Source organism: Elephas maximus, chromosome 2, assembly GCF_024166365.1.
Source record: "Elephas maximus indicus isolate mEleMax1 chromosome 2, mEleMax1 primary haplotype, whole genome shotgun sequence".
Lineage (NCBI taxonomy): Eukaryota > Metazoa > Chordata > Mammalia > Proboscidea > Elephantidae > Elephas > Elephas maximus.
This window is the reverse complement of record NC_064820.1, coordinates 211,892,178-211,910,381: the sequence shown is the minus strand read 5'-3', so window position 1 is coordinate 211,910,381 and position 18,204 is coordinate 211,892,178. Positions and strand designations below refer to the sequence as shown.

Genomic DNA, 18,204 nt, shown 5'->3' with positions numbered 1-18,204 from the left:
CCCTGATATCGTGAAAGGCAATGGGATGACATATATAAAGACTTGAAGAAAAAAAAAAAAAAGCCAGTCAAGAATTACATATCCTGCAAAAATATCTCTCAGATATGAAGGTGAAATGAGAACATTTCCAGAAAAATGGAAGTTTAGGAAATTTGCAAAAACCAAACCAAAACTACAAGAAATAATAAAGGGAGTTCTCTGGGTAGGTAATCAATAACATCAGATAACAACCCAAGACTAGAACATAGTACAGAGCAACCAGATATCAACCCAGATAGGGGAATCACAAAAATAAATTAAGATAAAAACCCCTCAAAACAGGGAAACAGTGATGCCATTATGTAAAAGACGACAACGTTAAATCTATAAAGAGGGACTAAAAAATGTCAAAGATCTTTCATATGGAGAGGAAGTCAAGGCAATAAAAGTTTGGTTTAAACTTAGAAAAATTGGAGTAAATATTAAGATAACCACAAAGGAGACTAACAATTTTACACATCTAAATAAAATATAAGAAAAACAGAAAGACTTAGCAAAAACAAAATCATCAACAATGAAAAGGAGGAAAAGAGAGTATGTAAAGAAAAACTAAGACCAAAAAGCAAGTGCAGAAAAGAAACTGTCAACAACACACACAAAAAAAGACATCAAAATGATTGCACTGAATTCATACGTATCCATAATTACACTGAATGTAAGCAGACTAAATTCACCAACGAAGAGACAAGAGAGTGGCAGAACGGATTAAAAAACACGCCTTGCCTATATGCTACCAACGAAGATACATCTTAGACTTAGAGACACAAACTAAAACTCAAAGGATGGAAAAAAAATATATCAAGCAAAAAAATAAAAAAAAGAGCATGAGTGGCAATATTGATTTCTGATAAAATAGACTTTAAAGTTAAATCCACCACAAGGGATAAGGAAGGACATTATATAATGATTAAAGGGACGTTATACCAGGAGGATATAGCCATATTAAATATTTATGCACACAATGACAGGGCTGCAAGATACATAAAACAAACTCTAATAGCATTGAAAAGTGAGATAGGCAGCTCCACAATTCTAGTAGGAGACTTCAACACACCACTTTCGGTGAAGGACAGAACATCCAGAAAGAAGCTCAATAAAGACAGAGAAGATCTAAATGCCACAATCAACCAACTCGACCTTATAGGCATATACAGAACACTCCACCCAACAGCAACCAAGTATACTTTCTTTCTAGTGCACATGGACCATTCTCTAGAACAGACTACACTTTAGGTCATAAAACAAGCCTTAGCAGAATCCAGAACACCGAATTATTACAAAGCATGTTCTCAGACCATAAGGCCATAAAATAGAAATCAGTAACAGAAAAAGCAGGGAAAAGAAATCAGACACTTGGAAACTGAACAATAAAACCATTCAAAAAAGACAGGGTTATAGAAGACATTAAGGATGGAATAAAGCAATTCGTAGAATCTAATGAGAATGAAAACACTTCCTATCAGAGCTTTTGGGACACAGCGAAAGCACTGCTCAGAGGTCAATTTATATCAATAAATGCAGACATCCAAAAAGAAAGGGCCAAAGTCAAAGAATTATCCCTACAACTTGAACAAATAGGAAGAGAGCAACAAAAGAAACCTTCAGGCACCAGAAGATAGCAAAACAAAAACAAAAACAAAAAAACCCAGAGATAGAACTAAATAGACCATAAAAAAAAGAAGATTGAAAGATAATAAAAAAACTCCCAACAAAAAAAACCTGGCCCGGATGGCTTCACTGCAGAGTTCTACCAAACTTTCAGAGAAGAATTTATATCACAACTACTAAAGGTATTTCAGAACATAGAAAAGGATGGAATACTCCCAAACTCATTCTATGAATCCAACATAGCCCTGATACCAAAACCAGGTAAAGACACCACAAAAAAAGAAAATTACAGACTTATGTCTCTCATGAACTTAGATGAAAAATTCCTCAACAAAATTCTAGCCAGTAGAATTCAACAGCATATCAAAAAAATAATTCACCATGACCCAGTGGGATTCATACCAGGTATGCAGGGATGGTTCAACATTAGAAAAACAATTAATGTGATCCATCACATAAATAAAACAAAAGATAAGAGCCACATGATTTTATCAATTGATGCAGAAAAAGTATTTGACAAAATTCAACACCCATTCATGATAAAAACTTTCAGCAAAATAGGAATCGAAGGAAAATTCCTCAACATAATAAAGGGCATTTATTCAAAGCCAACAGCCAACAGCCAGTATTTAGGATGCTAAATGGAGAGAGTCTGAAAACATTCCCATTGAGATCAGGAACCAGACAAGGATGCCCTTTATCACCTCTCTTATTCAACACTGTGCTGGAGGTCCTAGCCAGAGCAATTAGGCTAGATAAAGAAATAAAGGGCATCCAGATTGGTAACAAAGCAGCAAAAGTATCTTTATTTGCAGATGACATGATCTTATACAGAGAAAACCCTAATAAATCCTCAAGAAAATTTCTGAAACTAATAGAAGACTTCAGCAGAGTATCAGGATACAAGATAAACATAAAAAAAATCAGTTAGATTGCTCTGCACCAATAAAAAGAATATCGAAGGGGAAATCACCAAATCAATACCATTTACAGTAGCCCTCAAGAAGATAAAATACTTAGGAATAAATCTTGCCAGAGATAAAAAAGACCTATACATAGAAAGCTACAAGACACTGCTGCAAGAAACCAAAAGAGACCTACATAATTGGAAAAACATACCTTGTTCATGGATAGGAAGATTTAACGTTGTAAAAATGTCTATTCTACGAAAAGTGTTCTATGGATACAATGCAATTCTGATCCAAATTCCAACAACGTTTTTTAATGAAATGAAGAAACAAACCACCAACTTCATATGGAAGGGAAAGAGCCCTCAGATAAGTAAAGCATTACCGAAAAAGAAGAACAAAGTGGGAGGGCTCACTCTACCTGATTTTAGAACCTCTTTTACTACCACAGTAGTCAAAACAGCCTGGTACTGGTACAACAACAGACACATAGACAAATGGAACAGAATTGAGAATTCAGACGTATATCCATCCACCTATTAGCAGCTGGCATTTGACAAAGGCCCAAAGTCACTTAAAAGGGAAAAGACAGTCTTTTTAGCAAAAGGTGCTGGCATAACTGGATATCCACCTGCAAAAAATGAAACAAGACCAATACCTCACACCATACTAAAAAATGAACTCAAAATGGATCAAAGACCTAAATGTAAAATCTAAAATGATAAAGATCATGGAAGAAACAATAGGGACAATGCTAGGAGCCCTAATATATGGCAAGCAGTATATAAAACATAACTAACAATGCAGAAGAGAAGCTAGCTCCTAAAAATCAAACACATATGGTCATCCAAAGACTTCACCAAAAGAGTAAAAAAAACTACCTACAGACTGGGAAAACATTTTTAGCTATGACATTTCTGATCAGTGCCTGATCTCTAAAATCTACGTGATACTGCAAAAACTCAACTGCTAGAGGACAAATAACCCAATTAAAAAATGGGCAAAGGATATGAACAGATACTTCACTAAAGAAGACATTCAGGTAGCTAGCAGATACATGAGGAAATTCACACAGTCATTAGCCATTAGAGAAATGCAAATTAAAACTAAAATGAGATCTCATCTCACTCCAACAAGGCTGGCATTAGTCCAAAAATTGCAAAATAATAAATGTTGGAGAGGTTGTGGAGAGGCTGGAACACTTATACACTGTTGGAGGGAATGTAAAACGGTACAATCACTTTGGAAATCTATTTGGTGCTTCCTTAAAGAACTAGAAATAGAACTACCATGAGATCCTGCAATCCCCCTCCTTGGAATATATCCTAGAGAAATAAGAGCCTTTACGCGAACAGATATATGCACACCCATGTTCATTGCAGCACTGTTTACAATAGCAAAAAGATGGAAGCATCCAAGGTGCCCATCAACAGATGAATGGATAAATAAATTATGGTATATTCACGCAATGGAATACTATGCATCGTTAAAGAACAATGATGAATCTGTGAAACATTTCATAAGGTAGAGGAAACTGGAAGGCATTATGCTGAGTGAAATTAGTCAGTTGGAAAAGGACAAATATTGTATGAGACCACTATTATAAGAACTGGATAAATAGTTTAAACAGAGAAGAAAATATTCTTTGATGGTTACAAGAGGGGGGAGAGAGGGAGGAAGGGAAAGGAGTTTCACTGATTAGATAGTAAAAAAAAAATAGTAGATAAGAACTATTTTAGCTGAAAGTAAAGCCAGCACACAACACAGGGGAGGTCAGCACAACTGGACTAAACCAAAAGCAGACAAGTTTTCTGGATGAACTGAATGCTTTGAAGGCCAGTGTAGCAGGGGTGGGGGTTTGGGCACCATGGTTTCAGGGGACATCTGAGTCAATCAGCATAATAAAATCTATTAAGAAAACATTCTGCACCTCACTTTGGAGTGGGGTGTCTGGGGTCTTAAACACTAGCAAGGGGCCATCTAAGATGCATCAGTTGGTCTCAACCCACCTGAAGCAAAGGAGAAAGAAGAACACCAAAGACACAAGTTAACTATGAGTCCAAGAGGCAGAAGGGCCATGTAAAGCAGAGACTACATTAGCCGGAGACCAGAAGAACTAGATGGTGCCCGGCTACAACTGATGATTGTCCCGACAGGGAACACAACAGAGAACCCCTGAGGGAGCAGGAGAGCAGTGGGATACAGACCCCAAATTCTCGTAAAAAAAAAACAGACTTGATGATCTGACTGAGACTGGAATGACCCCGGAGGTCATGGTCCCCAGGCCTTCTGTTAGCCCAAGACAGGAACCATTCCCAAAGCCCACTCTTCAGACAGGGATTGGACTGGACTATGGGGTAGACAATGATACTGGTAAAGAATGAGATTTTGGGATCAAGTGGACACATGAGACTGTGTTGGCATCTCCTGTTTGAAGGGGAAATGAGAGGGTAGAGGGGGTCAGAAGCTGCCCAAATGGACATGAAAAGAGAGGAGGGAAGGAGCGTGCTGTCTTTTTAGGGGGAGAACAATTTGGTGTATATAGCAAGGTGTTTATAAATTTTTGTATGAGAGTCTGACTTGATTTGTAAACTTTCACTTAAAGCACAATAAAAATTAAAAAAAAAGAAACAACATCACCACTATTTTAAGAACTGAAGAAAAAGTTTAAATACAGAAGAAAATATTCTTTGATGGTTACAAAGGTGGAGAGTGAGGCAGAGGGGTATTCACTAATTAAATAGTAGACAAGAACTATTTTAGTTGAAGGAAAGGACAATACACAATACAGGAGAGGTCAGCACAACCAGACTAAACCAAAAGCTAACAGGGAACACAATAGAGAATCCCTGATGGAGAGGGAGAACAGTGGGATGTAGTCCTCAAATTCTCATAAAAAGACCAGACTTAATGGTCTCACTGAGACTGGAGTGACCCCTGAGGTCATGCCCCCCGGGCCCTCTTTTAGCCCAAGACTGGAACCATTCCCAAAGCCAACTCTCTTCAAACAGGTATTGGAGTGGACTATAAGACAGAAAATGATACTGATGAGAACTGGGCTTCTTGGCGAAGCAGACCCATGAGACTATGCGGGCAGCTCCTTTTAGGAGGTGAGATGAGAAGGCAGAGCGGGACAGGAGCTGATTGAATGGGCAGGGTGAACACAGGGTGGAGAGGATGAGTGTGCTGTCACATTAGGGGGAAGCAGTCAGGTTACATAGCAAGGTGTATATAAGTTTTTCTGTGAGAGACTGACTTCATTTGGAAACTTTCACTTAAAGCACAATAAAAAAATAAAAATTATTTACCAAAAATTATTTATCACAACAGAGTGTCTTGTATACTCTATATGGATAGGAAGACTTAACATTGTAAAAATGTCTATTCTACCAAAACGGATCTAATGATACAATGCAAATCCAATCCAAGTTCCAACATATATCTTTCTTTACATGTGTAATTATTTTTGTAGGAGACATTCCAAGAAGGATTTATTGGTTAAAATTATTAACATTTAAAAAATGTTGATACAAAGTAGTAATTTGCATAATGTAAAAGTCTAGACCAATTGAGCCCCACTGTCAGTGAGGAAAGATGAGCAACTTCTCGTTTTCCCACTATGCTTGGAGTCTCTACCCTGCCCCAGATGTCTTTCTGCCCTTCCACGTCAGCTCTGTGATCATCAGGGGCCTACATAGCCTTCTGGATGATTTGATCAATAGGAGACCTCGGTGGAAGATTTGGAGGCTAGGGGGAGACTGGGGGCTGGGTACTGATTCCATCAGCCTGGTCCCTGACAGCCTGAGACTGTCAGTGGCTGAGTTCTTCCACCTCTAGCCCCGGGTCTCACCAGTGGCTGTCCTGCCCTGCAGCTACGCCTGCCATGTTTTCTGGAAAGTGCTTTTCATCCTATGGCCTCTCAGAATTCAGAGACTGTTCCTTTTAATACACATACTAAACTATATTATTACTTTTGAATTTTTTAAAAAGCAACTACAAGAACACGAAACAAAATTTGTGAGAGAAGTCAAAGTCCAGGTGTGAGATTTCTCAGTGATTGGGGAGTAGAGAAAGACTTCAAGCATAAGGTGTCATTTAAGCTGAACATTTGTGGAATATTAAAATCTAGACAGAACTGGAGGGAGTGAATGTGGAGCAAGGACATAGCATGAGAGAAGCTATGGCAGAAAATATGAAGGTGTCCAAGCTGAAGAAGGCAGTATGAGACCTTGGTGGGAAATAAATTGGAGGGGAGGCTGGGCTCCCATGAAGGAGGGAAGGTGCTGGTTCTGATTCCTGGTTTCAGGATCCACTTGTACAAAGTGATAGAAGCATTACTTGGTGTTTGATGTGAGTAATCTTCAAGGCAATTTTCTGAGTAGTTTAGGTTAAGGGCCTAGGATGGAGGATACCCCCTCCTTGTCTTGAGAGCCAAAAAAGTGTAGAAGTACATAATACAGTTTCTTTTGTTTAAATTTGAGAAGCTGACATGGAGAGATTTTAGTGGCTTGACTAAGATTACACATTGAATTCGAAGCAAAGGTAATATTTGAATCCAAGTTTTTGGAACTTTAAGTCAAATGTTTCTTCTATTATGATATTCTATTTCGTGACTCCAGGCCTCCTCCATCCAATCCCAACCACATTAGCCTGAGGATTCCAATGAAAATAGGAAAGTGAACAGAGTCGGAAAGCTAAGACTTGTGGATACCATTTCAGATCCAGATTTCTTTGGAAAATGATGAATTCTGAGAGGATTTTAAAGAAAATAGAAACTCCAAGGAAGAGTCAATACATTGTGTGGGGAATATGAATAATAAAGAAAATTGAAAATCCCTCCTGACTTCTTTAGTGTTGTTACTTTTACACTTGTTCAACAGTGCCAAAGGACTTAAGGGCAATAGCTTATCCTAATTCCCTAATGTGATTATACTGATGATATAACTTCTGTATGTTGTTCTCTGAATTCAAACCAGGGCAGCCTTTCCTTGATTGGGAGACAGCAGCTGATCACTTCACTTGGCCGGTTTGGTTCATATTTACCGTCCATTAACGCAAAAAAGGTATGAGCTCTCCGTGCCTTGTATTCCTCTCTCTGCCTGGAATGTGGCTTTTTATTGTGTCTCTTCAGGCCTTTACAAACATTCAAAATAAGGAGCTGATAATCTGATTGTTGTTTGATTTCTTACGTTACTCTGACTGCAGATTTCCTGGAGTCCCAGCCTTTTTTTTTTTAGTTGGGTGTAATACATTTTATTCATCTTTCTCTGTCTAAGTTTTACATGTATTTTCCTCTGCACATTATTGAGAGTAGAGCAACTCTGAGCATTAATAGAGGATATAAGACCACTGAGGTAGGCTGGGTCTGGTCATTGTGCTCCTGACTTTTCCATAGCTGAGAACTTAATTCTCTCTGCTAAAGAGAGAGGTGTGACTCAAGCATTGCAACTGGAAAACTAAAATTGAAATATTCAGGCAAGGCAGTTGCTGAGCTAAGCTTCAAATTTATGGAGTGGGGAATTTTGCCAGTTTTCTAAACAAATAGAGATGGAGACCTGGAGGGACCCCTAGGCTGGGGTGTAGGGCTGCAGCTTCGTGTGTTTTATGACTCAACTGCTCCATCCAGCCCCTTGAACTTCATTCTACCCGTGTGTACAAAATGTCTAACATATTAAGAGCTGTTTTGGGGGATAAATAGTATCTGCAAAGGGAAAACAAATAACAACTTAATTCATTTCCAACTAACTACTTATTATTTACAGCATTTACAGTTTCTGTTCTGTGACATTGAGAAAGAGGATTATATTTTCATTTGCCGAATTAATCCCCACTTCCATTATGAAAGGGCCAGCCAGCACACTGTTGCTCTCCTGGCCTGCCCCCAGCAGCCCTGAGCTGCTCTTCCCCAGCACCTGGGCTCCCCCTCTGCTCCTGATGCAGAGTGCTGCTGTTTACTGAGCTCAATCATGTGAGCAAGAGTTGAATACAATTGAAATGTATTAGTGAGGGTGAGGGTGTTAATAGAGAGATTTGATGGCTAGATGGTATTTGAGGAGATTTCAAAGGACCTCCAACTTTTCAGAAAATTTCAATGATAATGTTAGTACTATTAATGATATTAATAAGAGATTAGCATCAGCTACTACTACTATTGTACTACTACTATTACTGAGTGCCACTGTATCTAAAAGTGGAGTGGGAGCTTTAGTGAATTGTTTAACACACATTGTGTTAAAGACTTAATGTGCATTGTTTCGTTTAATCTTTATAACTTCCCATGAAGTAAGTCCTATAAAATTCTCAATTTTAGGTGAAGTAAATAAGACTTAAAGAGTTTAAATGCCTTGTCTTTATACAGCTCACAAGGGGTCCACCCTCCCAGGTGTACTTGATTCCTGACCCTGCTTCTCATCACTTCTTGGTGTGGCTTCACTGGCGTTTGATGTCATCATTCTATATTGGTTCAATCTCACTTTGTAAAAATAGCTAAAAGCACATGCCCTACTGGACAAAGGTTAGGACAGTGACATATCCAGGGAACATTTAAAAACAATGACCCTTATTTTCTTCCCCAGGTGAAAACTGGAAGCTGGACCATGCGCTCAGTAAATCAAACTTCAAGCACTGATTTCATCCTGGTGGGGCTCTTTGTTTCAACAAAACATGCAGTCCTCCTCTACAGTCTGTCCTTCATCTTGTTCTTGATGGCCCTAACTGGAAATGCCCTTCTCATCCTCCTAATCCACAGGGAGTCCTGCCTTCACACCCCCATGTATTTCTTCATTAGCCAACTCTCTCACATGGACCTCATGTACATATGTGTGACCATCCCCAAGATGCTCATGGACCAGGTTATGGGAGATAATACAATTTCCCCCTTAGGTTGTGGGGTCCAGATGTTCTTCTATCTGACCCTCGCTGGAGCTGAGGTTTTCCTCCTGGCTGCCATGGCCTATGACCGATATGCTGCCATTTGCAGACCTCTCCATTACCCGCTGCTGATGAACCAGAGAGTCTGCTGGATCCTTGTGACTGGCTGCTGGTTCCTGGGAATAGTTGATGGTTTGTTGCTTACCCCTATTACCATGAGTTTCCCCTTTTGTCACTCTAGAAAAATTATGAACTTCTTCTGTGAAGCTCCAGCCCTGCTGAAGCTCTCCTGCTGTAGTATTTTCCTATACAAGACACTCATGTATTTGTGCTGTGTCCTTATGCTCCTCATCCCTGTCTCTATCATCTCTGCCTCATATGGGTTCATCCTGCACCTCATCCACAGGATGAATTCAGTTGAGGGCCGCAGGAAGGCCCTCACCACCTGCTCCTCTCACATGGTGGTAGTGCTGCTCTTTTTTGGTGCCTCATTTTACACCTACATGCTCCCCAGATCCTATCACACAGCTGAGCAGGACATGATCGTGTCTGCTTTTCACACCATCATCACCCCTGTGGTGAACCCCCTCATTTACAGCCTCCGGAACAAAGATGTCACGGAGGCTCTGAGAAGCATGATGCCATTAGGGATGAGTGTGAGAGAAGTTGGAAATGTGAAAACCTAAGAATGACCATCTCCCTGTTCTCCTTCCTTCTTTCCTCCATTCCCTATCTCTCATCTCATTCTATTCCCTGGTTCCTGGGCCCCAACACTAAGTTGTCCCAGATCTTCCCTTCCTGTCATGCATGTGGTATTTCTCCTCCACGCTGCTTACTTATCCTGAATTATCTCTTATATTTAAGTTTCTCAGAGTCCCACTGTCTCTAATGCAATCGTTAACATAAGACAGATCGTAGAGAGTACCCTGTATCTTATCTTCCATCCCAACTTCATTGACCATTTTAGTTTGAGATTTGGGGAGTCAAAGCTTTTAACCCTGAAAGTAGATCACTGTGAAGATTTCATATCTTAGCATAAACCTGGAGGGGAATTGGATGTTCCCTCACTTTACAGTAGTTTTCGAATCACAGGTCACTTGTGCCAGGCACTGCATTCTTGTGTCTGCAGTTGTAACTTCAGTAAGTGCATCTGAACACATTTTGTTTGTTTGTTTTTAGTTCAAGTGTTGTAAATGAGATTCATAAAGTGCACACCAATGTTTTCAATATATTTGGCCATTAAAACTATCCAGATCAAATATCAATCCACATTAAATTTCAAGAGTGTTAATAGGTTGATCTGATTTCACAAGTCATAAAGCTATAAATAAATGTAGTTGCATATTTAGACTCTTTAGGCTTTAACTAAAATATAAAAGTCTTGGAAAGGGTGGAGATTTAGGAAATCTTAATTGAAGCCTTTTCATCCTGAAACTGGAACAAATAACGCAATGGTTTTAGATCCGTCGCCTCCTCTCACAAACCTCATGCACATATCCAGATTTACTGCTGCAAATCTACCAGTAGCATCAAATCATTATTATATTCATAAACAAAATAATTTGCGTCTGTTGTTTCTGGGTTGCTAGAAATTGGAAAAGAAATATTTTTTTTCACATTAATGCGCGGCAAGGTGTTTTGGGTTCCAAACCTATTAAGTTAGTATACTTGGCACAGAACCCTGACCTTGCCTTATTTACTATCGAGAAGTGGAACTCTGGAGTTTCCATATTTACTCCATTTTCAATCAGCTGGTAGGCACTTGCCTTTCATTAAACCTGAGCTAAATACTTCTGCTTCTTCAACTGATGATTCTTTCTGCAGTGTGTGAAAGGAATGTGTCTGAATTTGGAAATAATCCCACCAAGTCAGACTAAAATAATAACTCCAGAAAAGTAACACAATTTTGTCTACAGACAGGTAAAACTTAATTTTAGAGATCAGTTAGATTAAAGGACTAGAAGGAGTAAAGCTGCCCAAAGGTACACTATAGATGAAAAACTAATTAAACCATGTTAAGACAAAAAGCCAAACCCATTGCCGTTGAGTCAATTCCAATTCCTAATGACGCCGTAGGATTTCCAAGGCTGTAAATCTTTGTTTGGGTAAATCTTTACAGAAGCAGATGGCCACATCTTCTCAGGCTGAGGGCTGGTGGGTTTGAACTGCTGACCCTTTGCTTAGCAACTGAGTGCTTTAACCACTGTGCAACCAGGGTTCCTAACCATGTTAGTTATCCTTATTATTACATTATTGATATTATTAATAAGTCATATATTATCATATTATTTCAGAAATGTGTGTTTCTAAGCAAAACTAAAATCTTGAGTTTGAAGTTACCACTAGGCTGGGTGACTTTGCAATTGATGGAATAAGTAAAAGGGGATTGAATTTAAAACCAGTCAGTCTTGGGTTCTAGACCTGTGCTTTCCACTTAAAATCTAAAGGTCGGGAAACATTTGTGAGTTTCCATAAGCACACAGGGTTCCCTTTATATCATTCTAAGAACAAGAAAGCAAAACTTCCTAATGAAGCGGGGTAATATGCATAGACGGCTCATACTCCCTGCTCAGATGTGTTACTTCCCTTTGCTCCTTTGGACCATTCTACACTCCTAGAGTCTCTTCCCAACTTGTATGCCATCAGGTCATGAAGTACTGTGTGATTGCAGAGTCAGAGACGCCTGAGGCTAAGTCCTAAATCTATTACAAAGCAATTCGCATAATCAGATTATTTTATCTCACCCCTGTCTTGGTTACTGTATCATTAAATTAGTACTGTATACATATAGAAGAATCCTTGGTGGCACAATGGTAAAGCACTGGGCTGCTAACCAAAAAATCAGAGGTTCAAACCCACCAGTGGCCTCGCGGAAGAAAAGGCCTGGTAATCTGCTTCTGTAAAGACTGCAGCCTAGAAAACCCTACAGGGCAAATCTACTCTGTCATACAGAATTGCTATTCACCAGAATCGACTCCACAGCACACAACAACAACAACATTTACATAAATAGTATAAATGTCACTGAGAGGCTTTGAATATTGAGTTTAATACATAGGAGATACCCAACCCAAGGCCTAGCCCCTTGAAGGGTCTAGATAACTGTTAATCCCTCCCACCTTCCTCTGAGGTATGACTGGATGTTTGGTGGTCTTGCTCATGACTCTGTCCATAGTATGTACATTGTTTTATCATGGTGCACTGAGAAAGCAATGTGGAACCTGACACAGTAGGAGCTCATCAGGGACCTGTTGAAAGATTGAGCAGTATTTGTGGACTTGTTCAGTCTTCTGTTTAGACAGCTCTACCCTAAATATTGCATTGAACTGCAAAACCATCTTCAACAAAACTTATGTTGTCCTTTTCTCACAGATTGTTTACTCAAGTATATTTTGATTTATCTAAATATTACTCATCTGATCAAAGTGTTTTGAAAATGCAAATAATTCTAGACTCTTGAATCATTCTATTGTTTATCCAACCCCTTTTGAATATCTTTGGTTCATGAGGGGTAAAGTAGTGAACAAAGCACCTCAAGGTATCTATTTGCTAGTGGTGGAGAGAGCTCTATAGACATGAGATCCCAGTTCATAAGAGCATCAAGAAGCCATGAAGCTTCTAGGAGGGAAACTCATCTGTCAGAAATGATCTCAGAAAAAATAATTTGCCATGAAAAGAGATAAAAGAGCATTTTAAAGAGAGGTCCAGCAGTTTCCTGAATTTTATAGAAATGATTTTCTTCTTAATTCGTTATAGATTTACTGCATACCTAAAAATACCAATTGATTTTGGTTTTACATGAATAGATAATATTCTGCATATTATTTTGTGAGTCGCTTCTATTAATGCTCATTATTCCATTTACAAAATTTGCTCACCTTGTTGCAAGCCTCATGAGTGTATTCACTTTCTTTGCTTTATACAATTTAATTACCTGACTATATGTTTACTGGAAACCCTGGCGGCATAGTGGCTAAGAGCTATGGCTGCTAACCAAAAGGCTGGCAGTTTGAATCCACCAGGTGCTCCTTGGAAACCCTATGGGACAAGTCTACTCTGTCCTATAGGGTCGCTATGAGTCAGAATTGACTCTAAGGCAATTAAAAAAAAAGTATCTATTTATGCAGTCATTAGTGATGAATAAATTTTTACCAATTGTAAATAATAATACTGTGCATATTTTTGTACATGTTTCCTGGTGGTATAAACTTCTATGTATTCCAGAATCAATAAACATATCCCAGGTTCATTTTGTATCCTGTTATTATCTGTTTAATTCTCCAGCAGCTCTAGTAATGTCCCTTTTTTCATTGCTAGTAATTCTTATTTGTGTCTTCTCTCTTATTTCCTGGTCATTCTCAGCAGAGGTGTATCAATATTATTCATCTTTTCACAGAACTATTGTCTGGCTCTGTTGATCCTCCTGTTGTATATTTTGTTTCTTCTACTTTCTTTGGTTTTCGTCTGTTGTTATATTTTTGAAAAAGGATGTTTAAGTTATTGATTGTAAAATAAAAAAAATTTAATATATACATTTAGGCCTCTAAATTTTCCTTTAAGTGTTGTTTAAGCAGTACCCTTTAGGTTTTGATATGTGGAATTTTTATTTTGACCCATGTGTTATTTAGGATGATAATTCTTAATCTACAAACGAGACATTTTTATTTACCCTTTTAATTGAGCTCTAGATTCAAACATTGTGGGCAGAGATTACAATCCTTTAAAATGTGTTTTATACCCCCTTGCATGATCAATTTTTGTAAATGTCCTACATGTTCCACCATTGTTGGGTGTAGTGTTTTTTATATGTCCATTAGGGTTTTTTAGTATTGTGCTGTTCAAATCTTATTAATTTTTATCTACTTGTTCTTCAATTGTATAGAGGGGATTGTGAAATAATCTCCACTATGGTTTTGTGGTGAAATGTGTTCCTTTATTTGGCTTTTTGCCTTGGTTTTTTGGAAAAACAGGTTGGGAGAATTTTTCCCCTAAACCCTGAAGAGTTAACGTTTGCCCCAGTTCTTTGAAGATGCAATTTGTGTGGCGGGGTGGGAGGGGGAGCTCCAAGGTTGTTTTTGACCCCAGAGGGTTTGTTACTTTTGTCCAGGTTTATTGACATTTTCTGAGTAAGCTCTAAACAAGTTGATGGTTTGATGCTTTCTGTCTAGCCTTGGGCTGCGGTCTGCCTTGTTAATTTGTCTATTGTATGAACCTCAGTCAGTTTACTCTGCAGATTTGGTGATTTGCAGTCCACCGAAGGGATTGATCATCTATGATGCTGTTGGGAAGGACTTGTCTTGAAACTGACAAGGAGTTTGCTTATATAAGCAGCCACCCACAGAGAAGTTTTTAGAGACAAGAAGAGAGCAGAAGCAGAGAGAGCGGAGACTAGAAATCTTCTAAGAGAGCTGTAATACCAGTCAAGGGCTTGTAACACTGAAGAGAGTAAGAGGCCTGAGATGAGGCCTATGACACAACCAGTGGCAACAAACCCAGAAGGGATCCTTTGGCAGAGCTGGTGGTGATGGCAGAAAGCTGCTACTGGGAACACAGCTAAGAGAGTTGAGCAATGTTCTGTACTGGTTATGAGCTGTGCCAGTTAGCAGGGAAGAGGCAGGTGGTGGGGAGGCCAAAGGCAGAGAGGTCTGCATGGCCAAGAGGTAGCATGCAAGGCCAAGAAGAGTTCTGCAGGGCTGAGAGGAAGCCTGATCTGAGGACTGTCCTGAGGGGGCTGAAAGGAAGCCTGATCTGTCTGATTCGTCTAATGAACCAATTTGTTTTTGGTTAGGCTTTGTATGGAATATATTTTCTCCAGTTTTTTTTTTTTTTTAAATTCAAACTTCCTCTAGCCTTCTGCTGGAAATAACACACACACACACACGTGTATATATATATATAAATATATATATATGTATATATATATATATTTTTCAGTCTGCAATGTTAGATTTTGCAGATGACACAACCTTGCTTGCTGAAAGTGAAGAAGACTTGAAGCACTTACTGATGAAAATCAAAGACCACAGCCTTCAGTATAGATTATACCTCAGCATAAAGAAAACAAAAATCTTCACAACTGGGCCAATTAGCAACATCATGATAAACGGAGAAAAGATTGAAGTTGTCAAGGATTTTATTTTACTTGGATCCACAATCAACCGCCGTGGAAGCAGCAGTCTAGAAATCAAATGACGCATTGCATTGGGCAAATTTGCTGCAAAAGTCCTCTTTAAAGTGTTAAAAAGCAAAGATATCAACCTTGAAGACTAAGGTGCACCTGACCCAAGCCACACTGTTTTCAATTGCCTCATATGCATGTGAATGCTGAACAATGAATAAGGAAGAGCTAAGAAGAATTGACACCTTTGAGTTGTGGTGCTGGCGAAGAATATTGAATACACCATGGACTGCCAAAAGAGTGAACAAATCTGTTTTGGAAGAAGTACAACCAGAATGTGCCTTAGAAGCAGGGATTTCAAGACTACATCTCACATACCTTGGCCATGTTGTCAGGAGGGACCAGTCCCTGGAGAAGGACATCATGCTTTGTAAAGTAGAAGGTCAGTGAAAAAGAGGAAGACCTTCAATGAGATGGATTGACACAGTGGCTGCAGCAACGGATGCAACAATGGGCTCCTACTCCAGGATAATGTTACAACCTGAAAATACTTAAACTCCAATCCCCTCCCCCAATTTATATGCTGTTAGCTGTTTTTATACCTCTCCTTTTAAAATAAACCCTTAATAGATGTATTACTGCTTTTATAAGTATTGTTTTACTTTTTACCACGTATTTATCACTTCCTTTGTTTTCTATTCCTTCTTACTTCTTACACCTTCCATCTGAGGGGCTCTAGTATCAAATTCTCTGAATTTTGGTTCATCTGAATATGCTCTTTATTATTTTTTCCTCTTCTTTAATTGTGTTTTAGGTGAACGTTTACAACACAGATCAGTTTCTCATCCCAAAATTTATACACAACTTGTTTTGTGACATTGGTTTCAATCCCCACAATGTGCCTGCACTCTCCCTCTTTGCCTTTACAGCCGGGTTCCCCCTGCTTATTAGTCCAGGTTTCATGTCCCTTCCTGCCTTCTCTTCTTTGCTTTTGGGTAGGTGTTGCCCACTAAGTCCCATATACTTGAATGAACTAAGGAGCATATTCCTCACCTGTGTTATTGTTGGTTTTATAGGCCTGTCTAATCTTCGGCTGAAAGGTGGACTATGGGAGTGGTTTCAGTTCTGAGTTAGCAGGGTGTCTGGGGCCATAATCTCAGGGTTCCTCCAGTCTCTGTTGGGCCACAAAGTCTGGTCTTCTTTTTGTGTGAATTTGAATTTTGTTCTACATTTTTCTCAGGTTCTGCCTGGAACCCTCTACTGTAATCTCTGTCAGAGTGGTCAGTGGTGGTACTCAAGCACCATCTAGTTCTTGTGGGCTCAGGCTGGTGGAGGCTATTTCATTGGCCCATTAGTTCTTTGTACTGATATTTTCCTTGTGACTTTGTTTTTTTTCATTCTCCTTTGCTCTGAACGTGATGGGACCAATAGATCAGCTGGCCTTAGGGGGATGGATTTACCTTTGGGTTCTCAATTCTGTTCCATTGGTCTGTGTGGCTGTTGTTGTAGCAGTATTAAGACAGGGAACAGAGAGGCCCCTCAAATCTGCAATTCACAGAAACAAATTAAGCTAACAAAGTAACAGGAAATGGGTCAGGGCACAGAAACAAAGCCATTCCCCAGAACAATGATGCAGGGTATCAGAAAAAGACCCGGAAACTTCCTTGAAGTTGTCTTTCAGGAGTAGCTGGATGAAACCAGCCCCAGGGACATGCGCAGAACATCTACCTGTGACCACTGTGTGACATTCCACCAGGGGCAGTGAGGGGCTGCAGCAGCAGCTGGGGAATCAAACTCAGGGAACAGGTGACTGTGCAGCTGTGACACCCCATAATAAGTCCTGCTATAGATCCCAGAAGCCTCTTAAAAAACTGCTGTGTGCACACCTTAGTTAACCTATCCCCACCCAAAACAGACCACTTGCTGGAAAACCCCACCTAGGCCTCTGAATAAACATGAATCTTCCCCCTGCCCCCGCTCAAGAATTTTTTAAAAACCAATGCAAGTGCTTTGTTCTGCAAGATGGGGGTAAGCATTGCCTAGACCCCCCTTGTCTCCATTTGCAAGCCTTTTTTAATAAAGCTTTGCTTGAGTGGAAAACTCCCTGTGCCTTACCTGTTCATTCTTGACCAGTGAGAGGCAAGAACCTTATTTAATTAAAGGCATAGAGACCCTGGCAACAGTACCAGACTGTTTTGACTACCATGGCTGTATGGTAGGTTTTCAGATTAGGTAGTGCGAGGCCTCCTACTTTGTCCTTTTCCTTCAGTAATGCTTTACTTATCCACAGCCTCTTTCCTTTCCATATAAAGTTGGTGATTAGTTTTTCCATCTCATTAAAGAATGCTGTTGGTATTTGGATTAGGATTGTGTTACATCCATAGATCACTTCAGCTAGGACTGACATTTTCACAATGTTGAGTCTTCCTATCCATGAGCACAGTATGTTTTTCCATTTATGTAGATCTTTTTTGGTTTCTTACAGTAGTGTTTTGTAGTTTTCTTTGTATAGGTCTTTTATGTTCCTATTAGATTTATTCCTAAGTGTTTTATCTTTTTAGGGTTATTATAAGTATTATTGTTTTCCTTTTTGAAGTTCTCTTTGTTGGTGTATAGTAATGGAACTGATTTTTGTATGTTGAATTTGTGTCCTGCTGCTCT

The 18,204-nt window shown here is 39.3% G+C and overlaps 1 protein-coding gene across 1 annotated transcript; it reads left to right on the top strand.

Annotated features, from left to right (window-relative positions):
• Nucleotides 1-9,151: 9,151 nt before the first annotated feature.
• On the top strand, nt 9,152-10,111 carry LOC126068281 (olfactory receptor 2T3-like). The gene has a single exon (XM_049870739.1). The coding sequence runs from the start codon at nt 9,152-9,154 to the stop codon at nt 10,109-10,111; it is 960 nt and encodes a 319-aa protein (XP_049726696.1).
• The last annotated feature ends 8,093 nt before the right edge of the window (nt 10,112-18,204 follow it).

Bases quoted from the DNA above. Each gene is read 5' to 3' on its own strand.
- LOC126068281 (XM_049870739.1), top strand. From the start codon at position 9,152: ATGCGCTCAGTAAATCAAACTTCAAGCACTGATTTCATCCTGGTGGGG.